This window comes from Calidris pugnax, unplaced genomic scaffold (assembly GCF_001431845.1).
Source record: "Calidris pugnax isolate Ruff unplaced genomic scaffold, ASM143184v1 scaffold6, whole genome shotgun sequence".
Lineage (NCBI taxonomy): Eukaryota > Metazoa > Chordata > Aves > Charadriiformes > Scolopacidae > Calidris > Calidris pugnax.
This window is the reverse complement of record NW_015090761.1, coordinates 6,290-30,949: the sequence shown is the minus strand read 5'-3', so window position 1 is coordinate 30,949 and position 24,660 is coordinate 6,290. Positions and strand designations below refer to the sequence as shown.

General features: G+C 46.9%; 2 protein-coding genes across 4 annotated transcripts in view; both read right to left on the bottom strand.

Moving 5' to 3' along the window:
- LOXL2 (lysyl oxidase like 2) overlaps positions 1-6,737 on the bottom strand; it is an 86,573-nt gene extending 79,836 nt beyond the window's left edge. For both annotated transcript variants that reach the window (XM_014956090.1, XM_014956915.1), the window contains exons 1-3: positions 6,697-6,737; positions 5,162-5,281; positions 2,909-3,089 (exon numbers count right to left, since the gene is read on the bottom strand). The gene's annotated coding sequence lies outside the window, so the exon portion shown is untranslated. The remainder of the gene's footprint in view (positions 1-2,908; positions 3,090-5,161; positions 5,282-6,696) is intronic.
- Positions 6,738-6,856: 119 nt separating this feature from the next.
- ENTPD4 (ectonucleoside triphosphate diphosphohydrolase 4) lies at positions 6,857-20,411 on the bottom strand. Of its 2 annotated transcripts, none has more exons than XM_014958109.1 (13): positions 20,303-20,411; positions 17,866-17,983; positions 17,440-17,628; positions 16,808-17,013; positions 15,398-15,548; positions 15,207-15,310; positions 14,152-14,211; positions 13,755-13,909; positions 11,631-11,797; positions 10,199-10,523; positions 8,805-8,890; positions 8,429-8,590; positions 6,857-7,955 (listed from the first exon to the last, which is right to left on the bottom strand). In XM_014958109.1, exons 2-13 carry the CDS (start codon positions 17,871-17,873, stop codon positions 7,727-7,729), a joined length of 1,842 nt encoding a protein of 613 aa, XP_014813595.1. In that variant the 5' UTR covers positions 17,874-17,983; positions 20,303-20,411; the 3' UTR covers positions 6,857-7,726. The 2 variants fall into 2 exon arrangements, with proteins under 2 accessions (XP_014813595.1, XP_014814417.1); XM_014958931.1 differs by having other exon boundaries at positions 13,779-13,909.
- Between the last annotated feature and the right edge of the window lie 4,249 nt (positions 20,412-24,660).

Sequence of the window (24,660 nt, the reverse complement as noted above, 5' to 3'; positions counted from 1 at the left end):
CTCCTTGAGAGCAAAACACCTTCAACACCCATTAACTGACCCTATCTCCGAGCAAACAAGAGGCTCGTACACCCAAGGTGGGTGAAAACCTGGAGCCCTGTGAAATATATCAGATCTGTTTCTGCAGCAGGCCCAGGGGCTCAGAAATGTCTGTTCTTGTACATGACAGAAGCTGTTCCTTCTCAGTCCCAGGCAGTGTGAACAGAGCAGCACATACACAGAGCAAGCACATAAATCTCCCTTCCATTTCTCTCCTTAACCTTTCAAGAAAGGGATGGGGGGAGGCCGGTTAGTACCGAAATCTCCCAACTGGAATGTGAGCTTCTGGCTTCCCTACGCTATGGAATAGTCCCACACAAGGCACTTTGCAAGTGCTTTTCATTCTCTATCTGTTAAGAGCAATTACTTGGAAGATCCTGGCTGTCTTTGAGGGCTGATTCGAGGAGTCAGCTGTTGAAAGGCAACTTCCCCCCAAGCAATCTCTTGACAAAACGCAGGTGACACGCGGTATCTGGCCAGCACACACCGACAGCCCTCCCCATACACACAGGCTCCTGACAGATTCCCTCTGTGCAACTCAGCCACCCAAGAGATAAGCCCAGAAGGGTGTGAACAGAGCTTTGCCCCTAAAAAAAAAAATATATATATATATGTGAAAAGAGGGAGACTTCTAGAAAGGAAGAGGGTTTGAGAAATCCAGCTTCACCAGTTCGAGGCAGTGGTGATGCTGGGGGAAAGCAGCAGGAGCTAATCCTACACGGGCAGTGAAATTACTCATTAAAAGGGGAGAAGGGTTGCATTTTATCTTCTTGACCTGAGGGATGGCAGAGGTCCTGGAGGTTACCATCCCCTCCCACTAGATGGCAAGAGTCCCCCTCTGAACAGCAGAGCCTCTGCAAGCCCAGATTTTGCATCCAGGGGTCAGGAGAGAAAGGACTTCTGGCCCTGAAGAGCACTGAGCAGACAGAACTGGCTTCCCATCCAGGATTTATTTTGCTGTGACGGAAAAGCTTTGTGCAAGAGAAAGGGAGAAGAGGGAAGGAAGAGAACAGAATCAAGAACACAGTGTGCTGGTCTCCATTATGCCCAGGCAAATGCAGCAAATCCCTCCTCATCCTTAAAAGGCGTTATGGAAACAGCTGTTTTAACATCTTTTGTGCTGATTCACTGTGACAGGCCAAAGAACATGTCCTAACAAGGACAGTCTCTGCCAGTGGCTCTGTTCTTATGCAGAAACTTGAACAATTAGTTCAAGAACAGAGACTTCAGTTGCTGAATTTCCAAGAGGGCTCACGCAGGGGCAGGACATGGGCTGCAGAAGGGGACGTGGGCTGCTACGTAGGAGATGCTTTTCACACCTTGCATCTGGTTCCACCTTCATGTCTACGTGATCAGCAAGGAGCTAAAGACCCTCAGCTTTCCTGGCAGGTAATGTCTTTAAGAGTTTCCCCAAGGAGCTAAAGACCCTCAGCTTTCCTGGCAGGCTGAAATTACTGCCAAAATTTGGCCATGGCAACCTAAAGAGCCCACCTAATGGGTAAAAAAAACCTAGCACTGTTGATTACTGCCAAAATTTGGCCATGGCAACCTAGAGAGCCCACCTAATGGGTAAAAAAACCTGGCACTGTTAGAATCTTGTTTGCAAGTCACCACTGGAGTTATCAGCAAGAGAGAAATGCTGGTAAAGTGCCATGCACATAAGACCTAGGAACAGAAAACGTCTGCAACCTGTGAATTCAAATCCTGCCCTGCACATTATTTGTGGCAGGGAATGTAGAGCTAGTAACTTCCAGAACCCTGGAAAGCATTTGGAGTTCAGGAAAATCTGGATATTATAGAATCACAGAATGGTCTGGGTTGTAAGGGACTTTAAAGATCATCTAGTTCCAGTCCTAGGGACACCTCCCACCAGCCCAGGTTGCTCCAAGCCCCCTCCAACCTGGCCTTGAATCCTTCTAGAAATGGGGCAGCCACAACTTCTCTGGGCAACCTGTTCCACTTTGTCCCCTCAGTGCATTTGTGTTGTCTGGCACAAGAGTGCTGAGCCCTCCCTTTTGAAGATCAGGGCTCTAAAAAAAGTATCTCCAACAACACAAACCACTCTCATCTAGGAAGACACAGCTAACCCAGTCCCAAGCAATTCCCCAGCACCACTTCCCCCCAACCTAAAGACCTTCAAGCACAAGCAGGTGAGAAAGTCATTGTCGTCCTCCTGTTCTTTAAACAAAAGGAGGGTGACCTGAAAAAACAACTGGGAGGACCAGGTCCCCTGAACACTCCACACACAGAGGCTGGTGCCCAGGGAGAAGGACACAGCAAGTCCTCACCAGGCTCATTTTGCCTTTCAATGAGTTTCATGCGTTATTTAGTAGCAACAATGGCAGAAACAATGGGACAAGAAAGAACAAGGTGCCCCGGATCAGGCATGGCATCAAGTCACTGCTATTGACTGTCCCCTTTGCTAAGTGCCACAGGGACAGAAAACCCTTTTGTTTCCACAAGCTCCAGGGTTGCCTCTGTAGGGCTGGTGCTCCTGGAGGAGCTTCAGCTCTTCCCCATCCTCTCCATCACACCCTGCCTTTCTCATGGCTATGCTTTTGTCTCCCCAACTACTTCTTCCATTAGGGGCCACGTTTTGGACCTTTTCCACACACAAAAACACAAGGACAAAAAGAAGAGTGATACGTTTAAGAGGCCGTGAAGCCAAAAGCTTCAGTATCATTCTCCTGTCCATTCCAGGTCACCAGGACAGGTCAAAGAGCAGTGCCCTCTCCTCCCCTCTGTGCTTTTCTGCATGCCTTACCTGGCCTTAATGGACCTGGAGAAAGGACAAGGTGAACAGGAGAAGCCCAAGAAAGAAAAATAAAGCATGTTACTGCAGAAACAGACACAAACAGAAAAACATTACCATTGTGACTTGGGAATCCAAGTGCAGGAACAGGCACTGAGTGAAAACAGGTTTAAAGGAGTCAGGTTTCCCCTGGTGTTGTTGCTTAGTGCAGTCTCTTTGAAGAAGGCTTGTCCAGGGGTGGGATGAAAAGGTTTCCTTTCTTTTTTCCCCCTCCCTTCATCTCCAGTTGCAAAAAGATCTGCAAGAATAATATGGTTTTAGCCTTCCCTCAGGAGATGTCACAAACTTCCTCCTCTTCCATAGCCCCTGCCCTGTCCTGCAAATCTCTATGAAGGGAAGGGAGGGGAAAAAAAAGCCCACCCAAAAAAACTCACCACAAACACACATACTGTCATTCTAATTAACAGGACACTACAGCCAGATCTTCAAAGCAAAGAGCTGAATGTACAAACACTTGCCACAGGATAGTTCCAGCCCTGAAAAGCACAGCAGTCTTGTAAATCCAGCCATTTAGGTTTGGCATTTAGCTGATTGCTTCTGAAAAATCTGTGCTTCCTTCCCATGCCTTGTGGGCTTTAAGCTCTTAAAGCAATTAAAGGCACCCAGGCGTCTGTCAGCCTCGATATAGCAAATACTGACATGGAATGAACTCACACAAAGCCCTCCAACTCACAAAAAAGCCCTCACAGGAAGGGCCCAAAGCCTCGTTACCCATTAATCAGCAGCACTTGGAGCACCCCAGAGAGGTGCCCCCGAGGAGCTGGCTGTTCCCCAGCCCTACCCCATCCCATTGGCCTCACAGACACACCACCCATGGGAGCAGGAGGATCTGCAGGGTGCTCCAGGCACTTCTGAGCACACATGGATATAAATCAGGCCCAGCACCATTTTGTTGCCCTCCACTGCCCTGATGGTCAGGCTGGTACTCAAAACCAGCTTTTCATATCTTTTCTTCTAAAATACACGTTCTCCAGGACAAAACTCTGCTCTCATCCACCCCAAACCCCAAGCAAATCCCAGTTACAACATCAAAACCAGCTCCTGAAAGAAGTAAAACCCAGAGGTTCTGAGTCATGGGTGTTCTACTCTTTCCAAAGGTGCAGATCAAGGACAGTCAATCTTTTTAGACCCACAGCTCAAGAATCTGCTGAAATTCCTCTCAAAGCACTCAAAAGTGACAGAGATCTACCCCAGTCACTGCTAAATCAACCCAAAGCCACCAGTCAGTTTAAGGCTTGGTTTCCCACTTCTATTCCTCACCACAAACAGCTCTGCATGCTTTGCTCCCCTCCACAGCATCACACCACGCTTCTACCACACCTTCCCCATGGTTCCACTGCAAAGAAACAAGCAATCCCCCTCCCTTCTCTGACAGGACCAAAAAAATCCCTTCACTTTGAAGCTAGAATACCTCAGAGAAGCAGAAATGTTGCCAGAGAGCACAGCACCATCTTCCTCAACCCTATGTTCTCCCAGCCCTTGTAGGCTCTTTCTTCTAACGAGCATGATGGCTCTCTCCTGTGCACCTTTAGGACACTTAATTAACTCAGCTGCCTCTCACCGTGTCCCCTACACCTGTGTGTGATCACAGGGCTCAACTCCCAGCTCCCTGGAAGTAAATAAGGTCCCTCCTCCTCAAATCTTTGCAAAAATATAACGCAGCAGAAAATCTGCCCAAAAAATAGATGGTTTTAGTTCTGAAGGTAGTGTTCACCTTCCTACCTCACTCTGAAGCACCTTATCAAGCAGTTTACAACCTTGTACCCGAATTAGAGGGGAAAATAAACATATAAAATAGGGCTCTGTGCTTTATCTTGCAGGAATGAAGAAAGCTTGTTTAAGTTGCTAGGTCTTACGCTTGTCTGAATCTAATTTTTCATGCACTGCTTCGATTTTCAATGAACAGTAGCTGCTCCCAGAGCCACTCTCTGCTGGCAGTGCCTTTTTACCATTGCAGGAGGAAATGACGTATTAGGTCACTTTTATTCTGCCCCTTCCTGCAGCAAATTACTAGAAAAAGCAGAACAATACTGCTAGGATGCTGGAGGAGAAAAAAAAAAAAGAAGACAAAGAGAGACAGTTGTGCACTGCAGAGCACTCACTGGTCCCTCAAAATGCCCGTTCATTTTCCTGATTGCTTTCTCACCACCATTCATCATCTTATCCCTCCTCACATTCCAAACACTCCTGCTTCATGTCCTCATTCCCCAGCGTGGTGCTTTCAAAAACCAGTGTGGAAACCCAAAAGCAGGCACACAATGCTTTATGTAAGCCCAAGACCAGTCTGTCCCCATGATCCCAGTGCTGTACCTGTCCCTACTGCATTCACCAAACTTGCCAGCTGCAGCTTGTTCTACCCAAAAAATCTTCTCATGCTCTGGGGGCCAAAAAAATCACATTTTTCATTGTCTCAGCCATACTCTGTCCAGCCTACAAGATAAGAAAGCAACATCGACATCTTGCATTTGGTTCAACCATGACATATTACAAAACTTTAAACAATTATTTTCCTCTCAGAAATGGTTTTCCACCTTAGCTTAGGCCAGAATAGTGGTGGGCTTTTTTCCATAGCTGTCCATTATTTGTAAAAATAGGCTTCTAAGTCTATGAAAGTCAATTTTAAAGTCTTTTTTTTTTGGTGGTAAGTGTTAAGAGCATCACTAAAAAGAAAATGCTGCAGCATCTAAAGAAATTCTATTTTAGGTCTGAAATAGTCTTCCTTCAACTCTTTCATGGCTTTATGATTTTCCTAAGTTTTTATTAGTGTGTGGTGGGGTTTGGGTTGGGTTTTTTTTTTTCCTTGCTGCATTTGAGACACTATCTCTTCTGCCTAGAGATGCCTGGCATCTGCCTGGATTTTGCCAAGCCACACACTGATATTTACTCTCCACTTTACCACCAACATCAGCCCTTGTCCAAAGGGGCTGCTTTATCTACACGTGCAATTAAAGGCTCTGTACTCAGTTTTAGGCATCTCAGCAACAGGAAGCACAGGCTCTGGAACAATTGGAAGTGTCAGTTTTCTGATAAGAATTATCAGCCTCACGAGTGCAACAAGTTTGTAGGGCAGTCCCAGGCATCAGAAGCGAGAGGTGTCTTATCTAAGCACTCGCTCAGATGGTGCTTAAAAAATAGCAAAACACAAACCAGACTCTCAGCTGGTGAAGTGCTTGGATTTGACAGGCTGAGAGAGTTGGGGGGGTTCAGCCTGGAGAAGAGAAGGCTCCAGGGAGACCTTGGAGCCCCTTCCAGTCCCTCAAGGGGCTCCAGGAAAGCTGGGGAGGGACTCTGGATGAGGGAGGGGAGCCCTAGGAGGAGAAGGAGCAGTTTTAAACCAAAAATTAGGAGATGGAGATGAGATTTTTGGGAGGAAATTCTTCCCCCTGAGGGTGGTGAGAGCCTGGCCCAGGTTGCCCTGAGAAGCTGTGGCTGCCCCATCCCTGGAGGGGTTGAAGGGCAGGTTGGAGGGGGCTTGGAGCAACCTGGGCTGGTGGGAGGTGTCCCTGCCCATGGAAAGGGTTTGGAACTGGATGATCTTTAAGGTTCCTTCCAACCCAAACCATTCTGTGATTCTATGATTTGTCAGGTACAAAAAAACCCAAACTTATCTGTTTTCTGAACACTCACTTAAAGATTCTGTTTCAAAATTCCACCTGATATCCAGTTAATTCTTACGACTGCAATGCCAATCTGCCAGTCACTGGATGGAAGGGGCAGGAAGTTTAGCACCTAAATTTAGCTACACTTCAAACCTCAATTCCTTAAACAGCCAAAGGCAAAAGCAAGCATAATGATAGGAGGCAATAAAACAATTCAAATTAGTCTTTTAGATGAATAAACTGCACCTTAAGTGGTATCAACATGCCTACTTCTCCAATAGTGAAAACGGGATCCAGTTTTCCGGCACATCCTCGCCTACTAGAAGAGAAGAAAGTTTGGCCAGTTGGATACAAACAGTGAGAACAGAAGAGCTGCTGTGCAATAAAGTACCCACACACCAAAAAGTTCATATAAATCCCACTTTTAATCATGGACAGATTTACTTTCAAGTAAAATTAACAGCTTTAAATAAAATATAAATTAAATCGGAGTACTCAGAAATCAAAAAAAGAGACACTGTGCATGGCTACTCTAGCAGAAACAGAAGCTGAGGCATGTTCCAGTTCTCTTCACTTTACTGGAGATCTCTGAATGATTATGAAACAGAGGATTAAAAATAGTGACTTTAGCCACTACGACGACAGAGCTTCCAAGACAAATGGGGAAACTGTCACAAAGAAACAAAACTGATTTAAGCAGTTTTGTGGAAGCACAGCGTTGGGTGCAATAGATTTTTCTTCTCCATCACAGTACTTATCCCAGAATATAAAATCTGATTAAACTCTCTCCTAAAAGGTTGCTTTCTTACTGCTTTTGAAAACCCTGCACTTCCTTTTCTTTGACTGAGGAGACTGAGAATTGAGAATTCAAGTGATATCAATCCTGGAATCTGGAAAAGAAAATAAAAACAGTCCTCATTCATCCTAGTGAAGGGGATTTCACGATCTCACCCAAAAGGATGAGCATTCACACTCATTCTCTTACCATACATAGTTTAAGCTGCTGCTGCTCATTTACTGACGAGTCTTCGCTCGTCCCATTACACACAAAAGTGCAATATTTAAAAAAAAAAATAATAAAGTACTTTTTGGCAGATATTGTCTAATGAGACTAAGCCAAGTTGACCCCATTTTCCCATGATTCCAAAGCCCAGCTGTATGACGCGCTCTAGGCAATCTGCTTCTTCAATGATTTAAAGGGAGAAAAAGGAGGAACCCTGAGGCAAAAATGGCTTTTTGAGTAGCGAGTCCAACAAAATGTCTCCATCACAGCATCTCATAAGGGTCCTGCCATCTTCTGTGGTGGGAGGCCTTCCTCGATCCAGAGGGAAGTAGAGGAGCTGTTACGCAGCATTCGCCTGTGGATCCGCCGGAGCCTGAGCAGGTAAAGCAGGATGGAGAGCAGCACGATCAGAAAACAGACAAAAAACAAATAGTGATTGTAAACGAAGGAGAAGCTCCTCCAGTGGGAGTGACTTCCACGGAAGTTTTCTTGCTGGATGTCTCTGAAAAGAATCAAAGGGATAAAAGACATGAAATCAAACTTTGCCTCCGAGCTAAACTGCCGTTATCACAGGAAACGGAGACCATTTTAGCAGAATAGTTTTTATAAAGCATTATCTGAAATATGTACTGAGGTTATACATAGAATCATAGAATGGTTTGGGTGGGAAGGGACCTTAAAGATCATGGAGTTCCAATCCTCCTGCCCTGGGCAGGGACACCTCCCACTAGACCAGGTTGCTCCAAGCCCCCTCCAACCTGGCCTTGAACCCTTCCAGGGATGGGGCAGCCCCAGCTTCTCTGGACAAATATATATATATATAAAATGCACTAGACTACATATATGCAATAGAATATACAATATATAATCCACTAGAAACAATATCTTGTCTCCCCCTATCTGCCAGCTGCTTTGCTATCACTGTCCTTCTTCCCTTCATAAACCCTTCCACCCATTTGAGAAAACAACTCGTACCTTAAAGGTAAAAACCGTGTTCGGTAAAGAATGGCTCCCAAGGTCCATTGAACCTCTTTGTCATAAACCTGCAGAGCTGTTTTCAAATTGCTGTAGCTCTCAGGAAAAGAGAAGCCACTGTGAAATACTTCATACATCCAGGCAGACTTAAAACACTGGTACCTATAGAAAGAGTGACATAAAGTCAGGCCAGCACTTACAGAGTCCCAGGGGAACACATTTAGACACATAATTATCAGCCCCTTTTTTTACGGCTGATGCAATATTTAAGGTTATATTCACACTTCCACTGATTAAATTAAGTGGATCGTTTGGACATGACCTCTCCCTGGCGACTCTGCATGAATGGATTTGCTGTACAAATACAAATACTTACTTCAATCTGTGGAGATCAGCATGTGACGCATAAAGACCACGGTCAAAACGTTCCCGCAGGACAGACCACTTAGTGGCACAATAATCCTGCAAGAAAAGAACAAAAAAAGACAGACTTCAACATGGTTTCTGCCTTCAGAGGCAAAAAATGTCACTAGATCAGATGCTTTGTTAACAGCAAAAGCTAGAAAACTCAAAAATAACAGCTTCCCTGGCACTGCTAATAAGTCAGATCACACATTTCATGGTATTTTCTGGAAGATTTTGTTCCACACTTGGCATTTGTGGTTAAATTAGCATTCAGTAGCAGTTAAACTCTTTGGTGATGGAAAAACAGACACCCTATTTTTAGGGCATTGACAAAGCAGGTCATATTCCTCTGCTTTATGTTGTAGCCTTACTTTAAATTGTCTTCAGACTGATCCCTGTTAGGAGAAACACACCCAAGAAACTGGGATAAAGCAAGAAGAAAAGGAGTTCTTTTTCTAACAACAAAGACATTGCTAAAAGAAGCAAGGGATGGAAGCAGCATGGATTTTCATTATCAGTAGTTCTGCTGGAACTTGACTAGTATTTTAATATTGTGCTTTAAAACAAATATTCAAAAAGAAAATCCAGTGAGGAAAAGAGATGCCCCGTGATAGTTCATTGCAGGGTAAAAGGATTTTGGATCCTTAAGGGAGGAGTTTTATTGCAAGACTTTCAAAAAATAATGTTTCTGCAGAGTAGCTGTTTTGAATTTTCAACATGGTTTCTGCCTTCAGAGGCAAAAAATGTCACTAGATCAGATGCTTTGTTAACAGCAAAAGCTAGAAAACTCAAAAATAACAGCTTCCCTGGCACTGCTAATAAGTCAGATCACACATTTCATGGTATTTTCTGGAAGATTTTGTTCCACACTTGGCATTTGTGGTTAAATTAGCATTCAGTAGCAGTTAAACTCTTTGGTGATGGAAAAACAGACACCCTATTTTTAGGGCATTGACAAAGCAGGTCATATTCCTCTGCTTTATGTTGTAGCCTTACTTTAAATTGTCTTCAGACTGATCCCTGTTAGGAGAAACACACCCAAGAAACTGGGATAAAGCAAGAAGAAAAGGAGTTCTTTTTCTAACAACAAAGACATTGCTAAAAGAAGCAAGGGATGGAAGCAGCATGGATTTTCATTATCAGTAGTTCTGCTGGAACTTGACTAGTATTTTAATATTGTGCTTTAAAACAAATATTCAAAAAGAAAATCCAGTGAGGAAAAGAGATGCCCCGTGATAGTTCATTGCAGGGTAAAAGGATTTTGGATCCTTAAGGGAGGAGTTTTATTGCAAGACTTTCAAAAAATAATGTTTCTGCAGAGTAGCTGTTTTGAATTAGAAACAGTTTCTCTCAAGAACACTTTACCTTTGCGGCTTTAATAAATTTAGCAGCATTATAATCTCCTCCCATACGTAACACGTCCTCGGTGCAGTAGTAAAACTCGGAGAAACCGTAGAATTCACTGTTCTGAAAGTGCACAGCAGGCTGGTAGACACCATTTAGAGACGTCTGTGTTTCATTAGTCTTATTCATGAATGGCTGAATAATTTCCCGACACAGGTTAAAGTCTCCTGTTCCCCGCAAATACATCGTCTGTCCGTTCTGCTGGATCTCGTCCTGAGCATCCAGGGGCAGGCAAGGATCCAGGTAGGGTGAATCTGAAGTCAGGCCAGTCTGTTTGCCCAGCAACCTATATAAAGGAGCAGGCACAGTGAAAAAAAACTCTAAAAATCATCACTGTTCTGAAAGTGCACAGCAGGCTGGTAGACACCATTTAGAGACGTCTGTGTTTCATTAGTCTTATTCATGAATGGCTGAATAATTTCCCGACACAGGTTAAAGTCTCCTGTTCCCCGCAAATACATCGTCTGTCCGTTCTGCTGGATCTCATCCTGAGCATCCAGGGGCAGGCAAGGATCCAGGTAGGGTGAATCTGAAGTCAGGCCAGTCTGTTTGCCCAGCAGCCTGTACAAAGGAGCAGGCACAGTGAAAAAAAACAAAGAAATCAAGCTCTGAGATACAACAGCATCAAAACAAAGCAGCCTCGTCTCAAGAAGCTTCAGCATCGCACAAGGCGTGCTCTAAAAATTAAGTTTTACATCACGATGCTTTACTAAATGTATTCAAGTTAAAGGTTTACTGACCACAGCGAATCATAGAATCATAGAATCGTCTAGGTTGGAAGAGACCCTTGGGATCATCGAGTCCAACCATCTCCCCTACTCTACAAAGTCCTCCCCTACACCATGTCCCTCAGCACTGCATCTAAACGGCCCTTAAACACAGCCAGGGATGGGGACTCCACCCCCTCCCTGGGCAGCCTCTTCCAATGCCCCCCAGCTCTCTTTCCTCCAGGCAGCCCCAGCCACACTTCCCCCAGCCTGTAGCGCTGCAGGGGGTTGTTGTGGCCCAAGTGCAGGACCTGGCACTTGCCCTTGTTGAAACTCATTCCATTGGCATTGGCCCAGTGATCCAATCTATCTAGATCCTCTTGCAAAGCTTCCCTGTCCTCCTGGGAGTCAACACTCCTGCTTAACTTGGTGTCATCTGCAAACTTGCTGATGTTACACCTTATGTCCTTATTGAGATCATCAATAAAAATGTTAAACAAAAATGGTCCCAACACTGAGCCTTGAGGCACACCACTTGTGACCGGCCGCCAGCTGGACGTACATCCATTGAGCACAACTCTTTGGGACCTTCCAGTCAGCCAGTGCTTGATCCAGCAGATCGTGTGCTCATCCAGTCCGTGTGAATGCACAGAACCCACATTTCCCCAGCAACTAGAGCCAGCTACCTGTTTTTAAGCACTGTGCTGGTAAATAGACTGTCTTCATATCTCTGGCGTGCTGCGTTTCCTCCAAAGCCAAGGAAGGTTGCGACGTAGACTCTGTACACGTGCTCGGTCTGATGAGCATCACAGCCCAGGTTGAATTCTGCAAGTAAGTTTTTGGCTACTTCCTCCTGTAGGAAACACAAGGACCAAGATTAGGTATAAACAATATGAGCCAGAACCTAAAGATTTCACTGAATTTTAGAGTTGGAAGGGACCATAGAGATCATCTAGTCCAACTCCCCTGCTGAAGCAGGATTGCCCAGAGCTTGTCAGAGCATGTTACTCAGGAGCATCCAGGCGGGTCTTGAAAATCTCCAAGGAAGGGGACTCCACACCCTCCCGGGGCAGCCTGTTCCAGGGCTCTGTCACCCTCACCATGAAGAAGTTTCTCCTCATATTTGAGTGGAACCTCTTCTGTTCCAACTTGTGCCCGTTGCCCCTCGTCCTCTCACTGGGAACCACTGAAAAGAGTCTGGCTCCCTCCTCCTTCAACCCTCCCTTGAGATACTTGTAGGCATTGATAAGGTGAGTTCTTTGGACCACCAGATGCCTTTAACATCTTTAAATTTCACTCCTTACTCATATATTTTGCTTTTCAGAGGTTCACGCTACCTTCTACTTCATAGGGAGAGCAAAGCATGTTGATGGCAGAGAACTGCACTGTCTCTGCTGATACTCAAGGAAATATAAAGGCCAGGAACTGCTACTCTGGATGCTAAAGTATCTTTTCCTTTGGAAAAATATATGCTGTGGCCACTAATCTCAGTGCTACCACTTCTGACTGTGTTTGAAGTGCCAGGGTAGGGAGATTTATGACCTGCCCAGCAGAGCTGCTCTTCAATTTCCACTCTGGACTTCTCAAGCTTTTCAGGAGAGCCATCAGTCACTCAGCAATGCTGACATACCACACGGCAGTCACTCGCAGCAGCTTCTCAGATATTTGAGAGCTGTGTAGCAGAAGCACTTCACATAGAACGTGCCCAGATACATAGCATAACATCCTGAGGCTTCCAACTTACGTTGCAGCAGCCGGACTTTAAGCGTCACAGTCAATTATTTGACACTTGTCATTCTCTCTCCAGGAACCTGGAGAGGTTCCATGACCAGAATATCTATTTTATATTGGCTCGTGTTCAGATAGAGCCACACAACAGTCATCATATCAGCTGTCTGCAACTTCCCCCCCCAAAAAAATATGAATTGGTAATAGGGAATCTGCTCTGAATCTAAACGTCCACGCTTTTGTTTAACAGCCCAAATTATTTGTTACAGCATCTGTCTGAAAGACAATGTAGTTATTAAAACCTGTAATAGTGAAACCCCAGCATTTCACAGGAAAATGAAGAAAAATAATTATATACATCATTATAACAGTGCACTGAAAGTCAAAACATAGGGCTTTTACGCTATTATTACTTTAGATAATTTCTTAATGAAGTTAAGGGGAAGTTATCCACCATCAAAAATTCAGGAATGACTCCAGAACCCAGCAGAATGAAGTTAGAGCAATTTATGTTGCATTTAAGATTTGTAACAAAGAGATTTACTTCTTACCAACAGATTAATTGTGCTGAGAATGCAGACAATATTTAAACAGACTGTACTGTCAGTTTCTACCAACCCAACTTAAAGGAAATATATCTTACCAACAGATTAATTGTGCTGAGAATGTAGATGATACTTAGACTGTACTGCCAGTTTCTACCAACCCAAATTAAAGGAAATATATATCTATCTTATATAAGAAGAATCAGCACACAACTTTTGGGTTCTAAACTTCAGAATAAAATCTCTTAAGTAAAGCAAATGTTAAAATTATACGTACATCCAGGCACAAACACACACACAAAGAATGCACGTCCACTTAAACCTGAAAATTAGTGGCAAATGAAACTGATAGAAATAAATGAACAAAATACAAATGAATTGCTTAGCTGAGGGAAGACTTGGATTTGCCATCTTCTCTTGCCTTGGTTTGGGAATGTGATGTAATGAAGAATAGGACTCAAACCAAAGAAAAAAAAACAACAAATATGCATTAAAATAAACCAAAAGGAAAAGAAGAAAAGTTGCACAGATAATAACCTGCTGTGAAGAGGCAAAGCTTACAGTTTTAGGGACTTCGTATGCTATCTGGGTCGACACTCCGCCCATGTCAAGAATACCCACTGTCCTCTTACGAAAGATGGCCTCTTTGTTCTCACTGCCCGGGACGTGCACCTCCACAATTGCTTCATCCTCTGGAGAAAACAAGGAAAAGGAATTGAGAAATACAATCAAATGGGCCTAAAGCAGCACTACGCTACTTCTGGTTAAACTTCTTTTTTGTAGCAATGAAATCCCACGTAGATTAAACCAACCCTAGCACCTGCACACGCACTGTTCGCAAATATCTCCATCTAAAATCACACCATCAACAGTGAAAGCCCAGGAACGTACTGGAAGTCCTTCCTAAAATCCAGTTTGCACTTAAGATACTCACCATCATCTGTATGTTCAAATCTTCCAAGGACAAAGTTGATGCCAATCCACGCATATACTCCTACAGGCATAAGAAAACATGTTTTAGGACTATCTGGTACGTATCATCTTCAAAACAAAGAGGGATTATTTGCATATGAGTTACTAAGATGTACCACTGCTCGTATTTTATTACGTAAAATACTTTGAAGTTAATCAGTCCTGACAACTTATTCTATTCCTTCTCTCCCAAGTCAAGGCTAGAAGTACCAGACAACACTAAGTTGGGTGCGAGTGTCAACCTCCTGGAGGGCAGGAAGGTTTTGCAGAGGGATCTGGACAGGCTGGATGGAAGGGCCAAGGCCAACAGGAAGAGGTTCAACAAGGCCACATGCTGAGTCCTGCCCTTGGGTCACACCAACCCCATGCAGAGCTACAGGCTTGAGGAAGAGTGGCTGGAGCTGCCTAGTGGAAAAGGACCTGGGGGCGTTGGCCAACTGTTGGCTGAACAGGAGCCAGCAGTGTGTCCAGGTGGCCAAGGTGGCCACCAGCATCCTGGCCTGGGTCAGGAACAGCGTGGGGAGTAGGACTCAGGAGGTGATTGTCCCCCTGTACTGGGCACTGGTGAGGCCCCACCTTGGTGCTGTGTCCAGTTTTGGGCCCCTCACCACAAGAAAGACCTTGAGGGGCTGGAGTGGGTCCAGAGAAGGGCAATGAAGCTGGTGAGGGGTCTGGAGAATAAGTCTTATGAGGAGAGACTGAGGAAGCTGGGGGTGGTCTTGATGTTCTTCCATCAAGAGTGCTGTGCCTTATCCTTACCCTCCCTCCCCAAAGTCAGAGAAAATGGACTAAAATTCCTGGTAAACAGAGAAAGTTTATTTTCACTGTTGCTTAGGAAGCATTTAGACAAGTTAGAAGATCCCAGCAGAGGATCATCTCCACACTCCGTATGTAGCTACTGAGGAATAAGTCTCTCAACCCAACCAGAATTTTAAAAAGCATGAAAAAACAATTATCCAAGTTGCACCATGAAAGGAATAAGCACTTCAACAATTCTTTTCCCCAAGGTTAACCTACCTTCCTGTTTCCCTGAAATAACCTCTGCGTGCGAGTCCGAAAACAGAAAATCAAACTGCACGGGAATATCAGTGAGTAGATCTTCAAGTATTGCCTTCTGCTGGCTGCAAAATGACAGTTTTGAACAGTTAAAAATAGTCAGACACACCAGGATCACTAGTCTAAAAGCTAAAAATAAGACAGCCAATAACCTTTCTGGTAGAATCCTCATCCCTGCAGTACACAGGATATAAAGAGGTGTCTCTTTGTGTTTTACACGTGGCACGTGTTCGGCAGCGAAGCTCAGAAGTGGAGAAATATAATCACTGACCTTTTCAGGAGAACTGGCAAACTCCGAAATGCCTGATGAAACAGAAAAGCAGGAGAGTGAAGCAACTCAAGCTTTGGTTATCAACATTTTCCAGGAAATACCCACCACAGAGGAGAAACAAACTACCCAAAGCCAAACCCAGGTAATGAACTAAGAAAATAAGAACAAAGTTATCCCTTTATCATGCTCCAGACATTGAACAGAGACCTGCATTAGGTATATTACCTATTTATAGAGTTGGCTTAAATAGCTTTACAGAAAACCAATTATTTATTCACTAAATAAACAGAACCAAGTTCACGAACCATCAGAGTTGAAAGGGACCTTCTAGAGACCATCCAGTCCAACCCCCCTGCCAAAGCAGGGCTGCCCAGAGCACATCACTCAGGAGCATCCAGGTGGGGCTTGAAGATCTCCAGAGAAGGGGACTCCACACCCTCCCTGGGCAGCCTCTGCCAGGGCTCTGCCACCCTCACCCCAAACAACTTCTTCCTCCCATTGCAGTGGAACTTCCCCTGCTCCAGCTTGTGCCCGTTGCCCCTCGGCCTGTCCCTGGGAACTAGGAAAAGAGTCCGGCTCCATCCTCCTTCAACCCACCCTTGAGATCCTGGGGAGGATGAAGAAGGGCTCCCCTCAGCCTTGCCTGCTCCGGCCTCCAGAGTCCGGCCTCTGAGTTTCACTGAATTTTAGAGTTGGAAGGGACCATAGAGATCATCTAGTCCAACTCCCCTGCTGAAGCAGGATTGCCTAGAGCTAGAGCATGTTACTCAGGAGCATCCAGGCGGGGCTTGAAAATCTCCAAGGAAGGGGACTCCACCCCCTCCCTGGGCAGCCTGTTCCAGGGCTCTGTCACCCTCACCGTGAAGAAGTTTCTCCTCATATTTGAGTGGAACCTCTCGCAGCCTTTCCTCACCAGGGAGATGCTCCAATCCCTCCAGCATCTTGGTTGCCCTACGCTGGACTCTCTCCAGCAGTTCCCTGTCTCTCTTGAACGCAGGATTCCAGTTGTGGCCTCCCCAGTGCAGAGCAGAGGGGAAGTGACAACTGAAGCAGCACCTGTCTCAGTCCACAGAGAAACCTCTCCCTCCTGCCCATCAGGGTCATGTTTCAGGCTTTACAGCTGAACAAAGCTCTCTGCAAACCAAACCCAAAGCAACCTGCAGGATTGCCACGCTGACAACTCATGAGCACCCTTTACCCAAACACTTTAAATACGGGGTTTGAAAAAGCAAAAGTTAGGATAGGCAACTATCGAGAAAAATCACATCCACAATGAATTTCTTTCCAGCACCTGGTTTAATTTTCATAACCACTGGTTTTCTGTTTTTGTCCCTCATCTGTTTGATGTCCAGCAGATCATGGGGATTCCCGTTGTGCCTTGGCCAACAATACACAAAAATCCTCGAGCCGCTGCTGCCACAGTCCACAACGATGCCGTAGTTCAGGTTGGGGTTGTTTGTGTCTGTAGCTTCAGTGTCAGTCACTCGGGCAAGATATCTGGAAGAAAACTAGGCATTACCACGTGGCAATTCAGTTCCTTATGGAAGTTTTGCTCAACATCAGACTCAAAACAGTTTCCATTGTAGGAATCACACTATTATACTGTTGCTGAAGGAAAAAAAAAACTGAAGTGCCACCCACAAGAATCAAGTTCCAAGGAAAAATACCAAAAGTAATTTCCATAATAATTTATTATGCAATATTTTTTGTGCCTACAGTTTTACTGAGCTGCTGCAGATACATAAGATATTAGAAAGTTGATAAATTAAAATCAGCTTAGATAAGGAAAGCTTCATTAAAAAAAAGCAGGAAGTTTTACTCATGCTTTTCCCCCATTTGTGTATTTCACAAACACAACCTGTCAGCGTTTTTCATACCAGATCTACATGTCATTCCTTCCCAGAAAAGTCCTTTCCAGCTCACCTTTTGTCCCTGTAGGCACGTCCATACTTGTTACGGATGACCACCAGGGAGTAGTAAAGCAAAGAGACAGCAGCAGCCAGGATTCCTATCACAACGATCTGGCGCAAAGTGGTGTTGAGAATCCGGGGACACCCCACTGGAGAGATGCTGAAGTGCCAAGAAGCAGGAAGCAAACATGAGATGCTGATCCTAAAATTCAAAGAGGAAGAGCTGCCTTAAAATTGACTTTATTACCAAAAAGAAGCACCATGCGTTCCGAAACAAGCTAAGGACAAACAGATTCTTCATAAAACTTTCCACTTTGCTCATGCTCTGGCTTGAGTGTAGCCAAGACACTACTCCCACCTTCAAATTCATGATTAGGTTCCCTGTCCTTCACTCAAAAGGCATCACAATTTAATTTGACAGTTCCTCTGGGATTCTTACCTCCCCATTTTGGGACACGACCAGCGGAGAGAAAGACCAGCTGGTGCTCAAACATCAGCCGGTGGCCTCCGACTGACAAGGCACATCAACCATGCTCAAAGCCATTGCTCTTCTGTTCCTGAATTAAAAAGAAAACACAGATGATCTTCTAGACAGTGTTATGAAGAGTATTGCCAAAAAAGAAAACACAGATGATCTTCTAGACAGCATTATGAAGAGTATTGCCAGCAGGTCGAGGGACACAGAATCTTCTAGGTTGGAAGGGACCTTAAAGATCATCTTGTCCAACCGTCGACCTAATTTTGACAAAAATAAACCACCAAAAATAACCACCAACAACAAACAAAAAGCAACACCATCACTAAACCGTATCTCCCAGAGCTACATCAATCCGTCTTTTGAACACCTCCAGGGATGGGGCCTCAACCACCTCCCTGGGCAGCCCATTCCAATGGCTGATAACCCTTTCAGTGAAAAAAATTTTCCTAATTTCCAGCCTGAACCTCCCCTGGTGTAAGTTGAGGCCCTTTCCTCTAGTCCTGTCGCCTGTGAGTTGGGAGAAGAGACCCCTCAGCACTGGTGTGCTGAGTGCCAGGTCCAGTTTGGGGCTCTCCAGGCCAAGAAGTACATAGAGCAAGTTCAGCACGGGGCCAACAAGGATGAGGAAGGTTCTGGAGCATCTCTTGGAGGATGAAAGACTGAGAAAGCTGGGCCTGTTTTGACTACGAGGAGACAGCTCTGATGAATGTATATAGATATCTGACTGCAGAGCCTAAAGGAAGCAAACTCTTTTCTCAGTGGTGCCCAGTGACAGGACAAGAGGTAACAGAACAAACCAAAACACAGGGAATTCCACTTGAACACAAGTTGGGAGAAGAGACCCCTCAGCACTGGTGTGCTGAGTGCCAGGTCCAGTTTGGGGCTCTCCAGGCCAAGAAGTACATAGAGCAAGTTCAGCACGGGGCCAACAAGGATGAGGAAGGTTCTGGAGCATCTCTTGGAGGATGAAAGACTGAGAAAGCTGGGCCTGTTTTGACTACGAGGAGACAGCTCTGATGAATGTATATAGATATCTGACTGCAGAGCCTAAAGGAAGCAAACTCTTTTCTCAGTGGTGCCCAGTGACAGGACAAGAGGTAACAGAACAAACCAAAACACAGGGAATTCCACTTGAACACAAGAAAACTCCATGAGGGTGGTGGGACACTGGGACAGGTTGCTCAGAGAGACTGTGTCACCTCCATCCCCAGGAGACATTCAAAGCCTGACTGGACACAGACCCAAGCAACCTGCTCCCCAGCACAGCTGTGCACGGTGCTGCTCAGGGAGCCAAAGGCCAGCACAGCCAGCAGCACACCTCCTCCACAAGGACTTAATAACCATTTTCAGTTCCATTACCACCTGCAAAGAGGCCAGCACAGCCAGCAGCACACCTCCTCCCCAAGGACTTAATAACCATTTTCAGCTCCATTACCACCTGCAAAGCCAGTCCCAGAATCACAGAATCTTCTAGGTTGGAAGGGACCTTAAAGATCATCTTGTCCAACCGTCAACCTAACTGACAAAAATAGACACCCACACAACAAACAAGGAGCATCATCACTAAACCAGACCTCCCAGCACTACATCAACCCGGCTTTTGAACACCTCCAGGGATGGGGCCTCAACCCCCTCCCTGGGCAGCCCATTCCAATGGCTGAGAACCCTTTTGGTGAAAAAATTTTTTCTAATATCCAGCCTGAACCTCCCCTGGAGCAAGTTGAGGCCATTTCTTCTTGTCCTGTCGCCTGTGACTTGAGAAAAGAGACCGACCCCCACCTCTCTCCACCCTCCTTTCAGTCCCCAAAAGGCAAAGACTCCAAACATCATAACCCAGCAGCAACATTAAAAAAAATAAATCACAAACACCACGCAAATGCCGACCCTTCAGCACGGGTCAGGCCTGTCGCTCTCTTCCCATCACCTCCAGGTGGCCTTATTGTCCCTCCCACACGCGTCCTCCCCTGACCGAGGTGCCACGAAGTCCCTGAGCGGGTGCCAAACCGCAGCCTCCCGCTCCCGCTCCCAGCGGCGCCCACAAACCCGCACCGGGCGGCGACAGGGAGGGGAAGGGGCTGAGGGACAGTCCCCGGTAAGGGTCGGGGGGGCTGCGGAGAACCCCCGGGGGGGCTGCGAGAAACTCCCGCCCCTTCCTCACAGTCCCAGCAGCGAGCAGGCTGCAGGAACCGGGAGGAGGCTCCCCGGGCCGCCCTCAGGGCTCCAGCAGCGGGCAGGCCGCAGGGCCCGGCCCGGTATGACCCCGAGAAACGGAACAGAGCGGCGGAAGCCCCCTCCCGGGAACCCAAAGATAATCTCCCCCGGTCCCGGAGGGACCCTCCCCGCTTCCTCCCGTTGCCTCATCCCTTCCCTCAGCCGGGAGGCCCGAGGTTGCACTCACCCGCCTCCCCGCCGCCGGCCCGCCGCATAGCAACCGGCCACGGCGCCACTTCCGGGGCCTGCCGCCGGACGTGACGCACACACGCGGCGCCGGGGCTCGTGGCGGTGGGGCGGGAAGGGATTCCCCGGGAGGGGCGTGGCCAAGAGAGGATGGGGGCGTGGTCAACGGAGGGGGCGTGGCCAGGGAGGCGGCAGTGGGTTAAATACTAATTGATGATCCGGCTGTAATGAGGGGGGGCCTGTGAGAGGGGGAGGGAGGGTGCTGGAATGGACAGGGAAATCCTGATATACAGACTGGAGATACACAGAGAAATAGAGAGAAATAAATACAAATAGAAATAAATAAAAATAGAAATATTTCACGGAATCACAGAATTGTTGGAGTTAGAAGGGACCTTCTAGAGACCATCCAGTCCAACCCCCTGCCAAAGCAGGGCTGCCCAGAGCACATCACTCAGGAGCATCCAGGTGGGGCTTGAAGATCTCCAGAGAAGGGGACTCCACACCCTCCCTGGGCAGCCTCTGCCAGGGCTCTGCCACCCTCACCCCAAACAACTTCTCCCTCCCATTGCAGTGGAACTTCCCCTGCTCCAGCTTGTGCCCGTTGCCCCTCGGCCTGTCCCTGGGAACCACGGAAAAGAGTCCGGCTCCATCCTCCTTCAACCCACCCTTCAGATCCTTGGGAGCATGAAGAAGGTCTCCCCTCAGCCTTCTCTTCTCCAGCCTCAAGAGTCACAGCTCTCTCAGCCTTTCCTCACCAGGGAGATGCTCCAATCCCTCCAGCATCTTGGTTGCCCTACGCTGGACTCTCTCCAGTAGCTCCTTGTCTCTCTTGAACTGGGCACAAACTTGAACAGAAGAAGTTCCATCTAAACACGAGGAGGAACTTCTTCACTTTGAGGGTGGCAGAGCCCTGGCAGAGGCTGCCCAGAGAGGTGGTGGGGTCTCCTTCTCTGGAGACATTCAAACCCCCCCTGGACACGTTCCTGTGGCCCTGCTCTGGGAGGGGGTTGGAGGAGAGAATCTCCAGAGGTCCCTTCCAACCCCATGGGATTCTGGGATTCTGTTATGGCTTGAGAAACCCAGGACAATTTATTGTCATTCAGACAATTATTCCCTCACCCAAAAACGCCCTCCCAACCCACGAAGGGAAAACTGGGGGTAAAACAAGGAAAGACAAGGATTGAAATACAAACAGATGTAATAGGATAAGGCTAAATAATTAACGTTAATTATACTAAAGAGCCAATACTGATCCAGCACCAATATAAAATACACCAGGATGATACTCAGCCCATCCCACCAGTTGGAAGCTGGTCCTTGCCATCAAGGGGGCAGCAAGTGGGGACCCTGAGAGCCCTGTGGGAGGGAGAGAAGGGCTCAGGGCTCCAGCATGAAGTTCTCAGGATCCCAGACACCACAAGAGAGAGAGAAACTCCTCAGCAAACTTTATAATTTCTATTAAATGTGACATTCATAGTACAAAATAATCCTGGTGGCACCTTGGGGCAAGTGCCCGGGTCTTGCTTCTCCTCATCCCACACCTGAAAACACTGAGATCTTGAATCCCACACCCCGGAGCTGGCTATAAATTAAATATTTTCACCAATTCAGCCACCAGAGTCTTCTAAAAACGCCATTTCCCCAGGCATTAGAAGAGAAATGAGGTCTGTGTGGCTGCAACCAGGACAATTATAAATCTACAGTGGGAATGTAGCACCCGTGGGGCTGCTCGAGCTCTAAATTACACTCCTGGCATAAACAGGCAACTATAAATATACAAACAGTGTATAAACATATAAATAAAAAATTTACAAATATAAATAGATAAATAGAAGCGTATAATATACATAAACATGCACATTATAAATCTACAATGGTATTGTAGCGCCAGTAATAAGCGTATAAATATTGATGAGTAAGTCATAAATAAATGAATCTGGTTTTAAAAAACAAACAAACAAACAAAAACAATAAGGAAAAGAAAAAAAACAACAACAAAAAGCCTCTCTTTGCCTCGAAGGGGCTGAAAATCAGCCGGGGAAGGAAAGGACCCTCCTGTGTGTTGCCACTGAGCGGCAGCACAGCTTGTGCCCACACGAACGGGGAGAAATGGGAGGAAAAAGTCTCTCCTGCCAAATCCAACGTGTTCATAAGAGGAATAACGGTGGGGAAGGGTTGGGGAGGTTCAGGGGGAGGACGGAGCTGTGCCCAAGGTCCCATCCTGGTGGCCACGGTGACATCAAGCGTGACCATGTGGGCAAAACCACGCGGTACAAGTTTTGGAGGGTGATTGAATCAAATTTGTGGGTTTGGTGCTGCTTTTCCAGGGGTATCTGATACGCTGGGGAGGGCTTTAAGGTCACAAATAGGTCTCCTGTGGTCCCCATTCGTTCCCAGAGAGAAGGAGCTGGACCTTCTCTGGCTTCTCCACTTCTCCTTCCTCCTGCCATCGCAAATCCCTGCGTTACAAGCTTGGCCCCCAGCCCTGGGAGGGAACTGGCACAAAGCTGGGGCAAAAGAGGGGAGATTTAGGTGAGATATTGGGAAGAACTTCTTTGCTGGGAGGGTGGTGAGAGCCTGGCCCAGGTTGCCCCGAGAAGCTGTGGCTGCCCCATCCCTGGAGGGGTTGAAGGGCAGGTTGGAGGGGGCTTGGAGCAACCTGGTCATAGAATCATAGAACGGTTTGGGTTGGAAGAGACCTTAAAGATCATCCAGTTCCAATCCCCTGCCCTGGGCAGGGACACCTCCCACCAGCCCAGGTTGCTCCAAGCCCCCTCCAACCTGCCCTTGAACCCCTCCAGGGATGGGGCAGCCACAGCTTCTTGGGGCAACCTGGGCCAGGCTCTCACCACCCTCCCACCGAAGTTCTTCCCAATATCTCACCTAAATCTCCTCTCTTCCAATTTAAAACCTTTACCCCTTGTCCTGTCACTGCACTTCCTGACAAAGAGACCCTCTCCAGGTGGAACAGGGTCGGGTCTGGTGGGAGGTGTCCATTCCCAGGGCAGGGGGTGAGATGAGATGATCTCGAAGGTCCCTTCCAACCCAAGCCATTCCATGATTCTAGGATTTCACGGCAGCATCCAGAGCTGCTCCTGAATTTTGAAAGCCATGGTCACATCAGGAACAGCAAAAGCCAGGCTGGGGTGACACAGCAGAGCTGGGATGGGCTGGCTGGTCCCCTGGTGAAAAGCAGATGTGACGGAGGAGCCACATGGCTCCGAGGAGCAGGGACTCCTCCAGATGAAAGCTTCTTCATTTTCTGCTGCGTTTCCTCTTCCTCTTTCTCTTCTCACACCAGAAACTTCCATCTTCGCCTCTCAAGCCGCTGTTGGCGTTTCTCAGAAAGGCCTTCCCTTCTCCTTCCCCACTCAGCAGAGCCACCATGATGGGAGACCCCCCCCAAATTCCTCCCCACACGATGGGCATCGTATCTGGGGCTGGATTTTGCACGATGGCTTTTGCACGCCAGGCTTTGCACACCAGGTTTTACGCACCAGGTTTTGCACGTGGGGTTTTGCGCACTGGATTTTGTATATTGGGTTTTACACACTGGGTTTTGCACGCTGGTTTTTGCATGCTGGATTTCGCTGGCTGTACACTGGGCTTTGCACACTGGTTTTTGCATGCTGGATTTCTCTGGCTGGGTTTTACATGCTGACTTTTGCACACTGGATTTCGCTGGCTGGGTTTTGCACACCGGGTTTTGCACACTGGGGTTTGGACACTGGGGTTTTGCACACTGGATTTTGCTGGGGTTTAGATGTGGGGGTTTGCATGCTGCGTTTTACACACTGGGTTTTGCACACTGGTTTTTGCACGCTGGGTTTCGCTGGCTGTGTTTTACATGCTGACTTTTGCACACTGGATTTTGGATGCTGGGTTTTGCACACCAGGTTTTGCCCACTGGATTTTGCACACTGGGATTTGCACCTCTCAAGCCGCTGTTGGCGTTTCTCAGAAAGGCCTTCCCTTCTCCTTCCCCACTCAGCAGAGCCACCATGATGGGAGACCCCCCCCAAATTCCTCCCCACACGATGGGCATCGTATCTGGGGCTGGATTTTGCACGATGGCTTTTGCACGCCAGGCTTTGCACGCCGGGTTTTACGCACCAGGTTTTGCACGTGGGGTTTTGCGCACTGGATTTTGCATATTGGGTTTTAGATGCTGGGTTTTGCACGCTGGGTTTTGCACACTGGGCTTTGCACACTGGTTTTTGCATGCTGGATTTCTCTGGCTGGGTTTTACATGCTGACTTTTGCACACTGGATTTCGCTGGCTGGGTTTTGCACACCGGGTTTTGCACACTGGGGTTTGGACACTGGGGTTTTGCACACTGGATTTTGCTGGGGATT

Bases quoted from the DNA above. Each gene is read 5' to 3' on its own strand.
- ENTPD4 (XM_014958109.1), bottom strand. The intron at 13,910-14,151 runs GTGAGTATCTTA...TGTTTTCTCCAG, and splicing joins ATTTGAACATACAGATGATG to AGGATGAAGCAATTGTGGAG. The intron at 8,891-10,198 runs GTAAAGTGTTCT...CTTTTCTTGCAG, and splicing joins AATTTATTAAAGCCGCAAAG to GATTATTGTGCCACTAAGTG.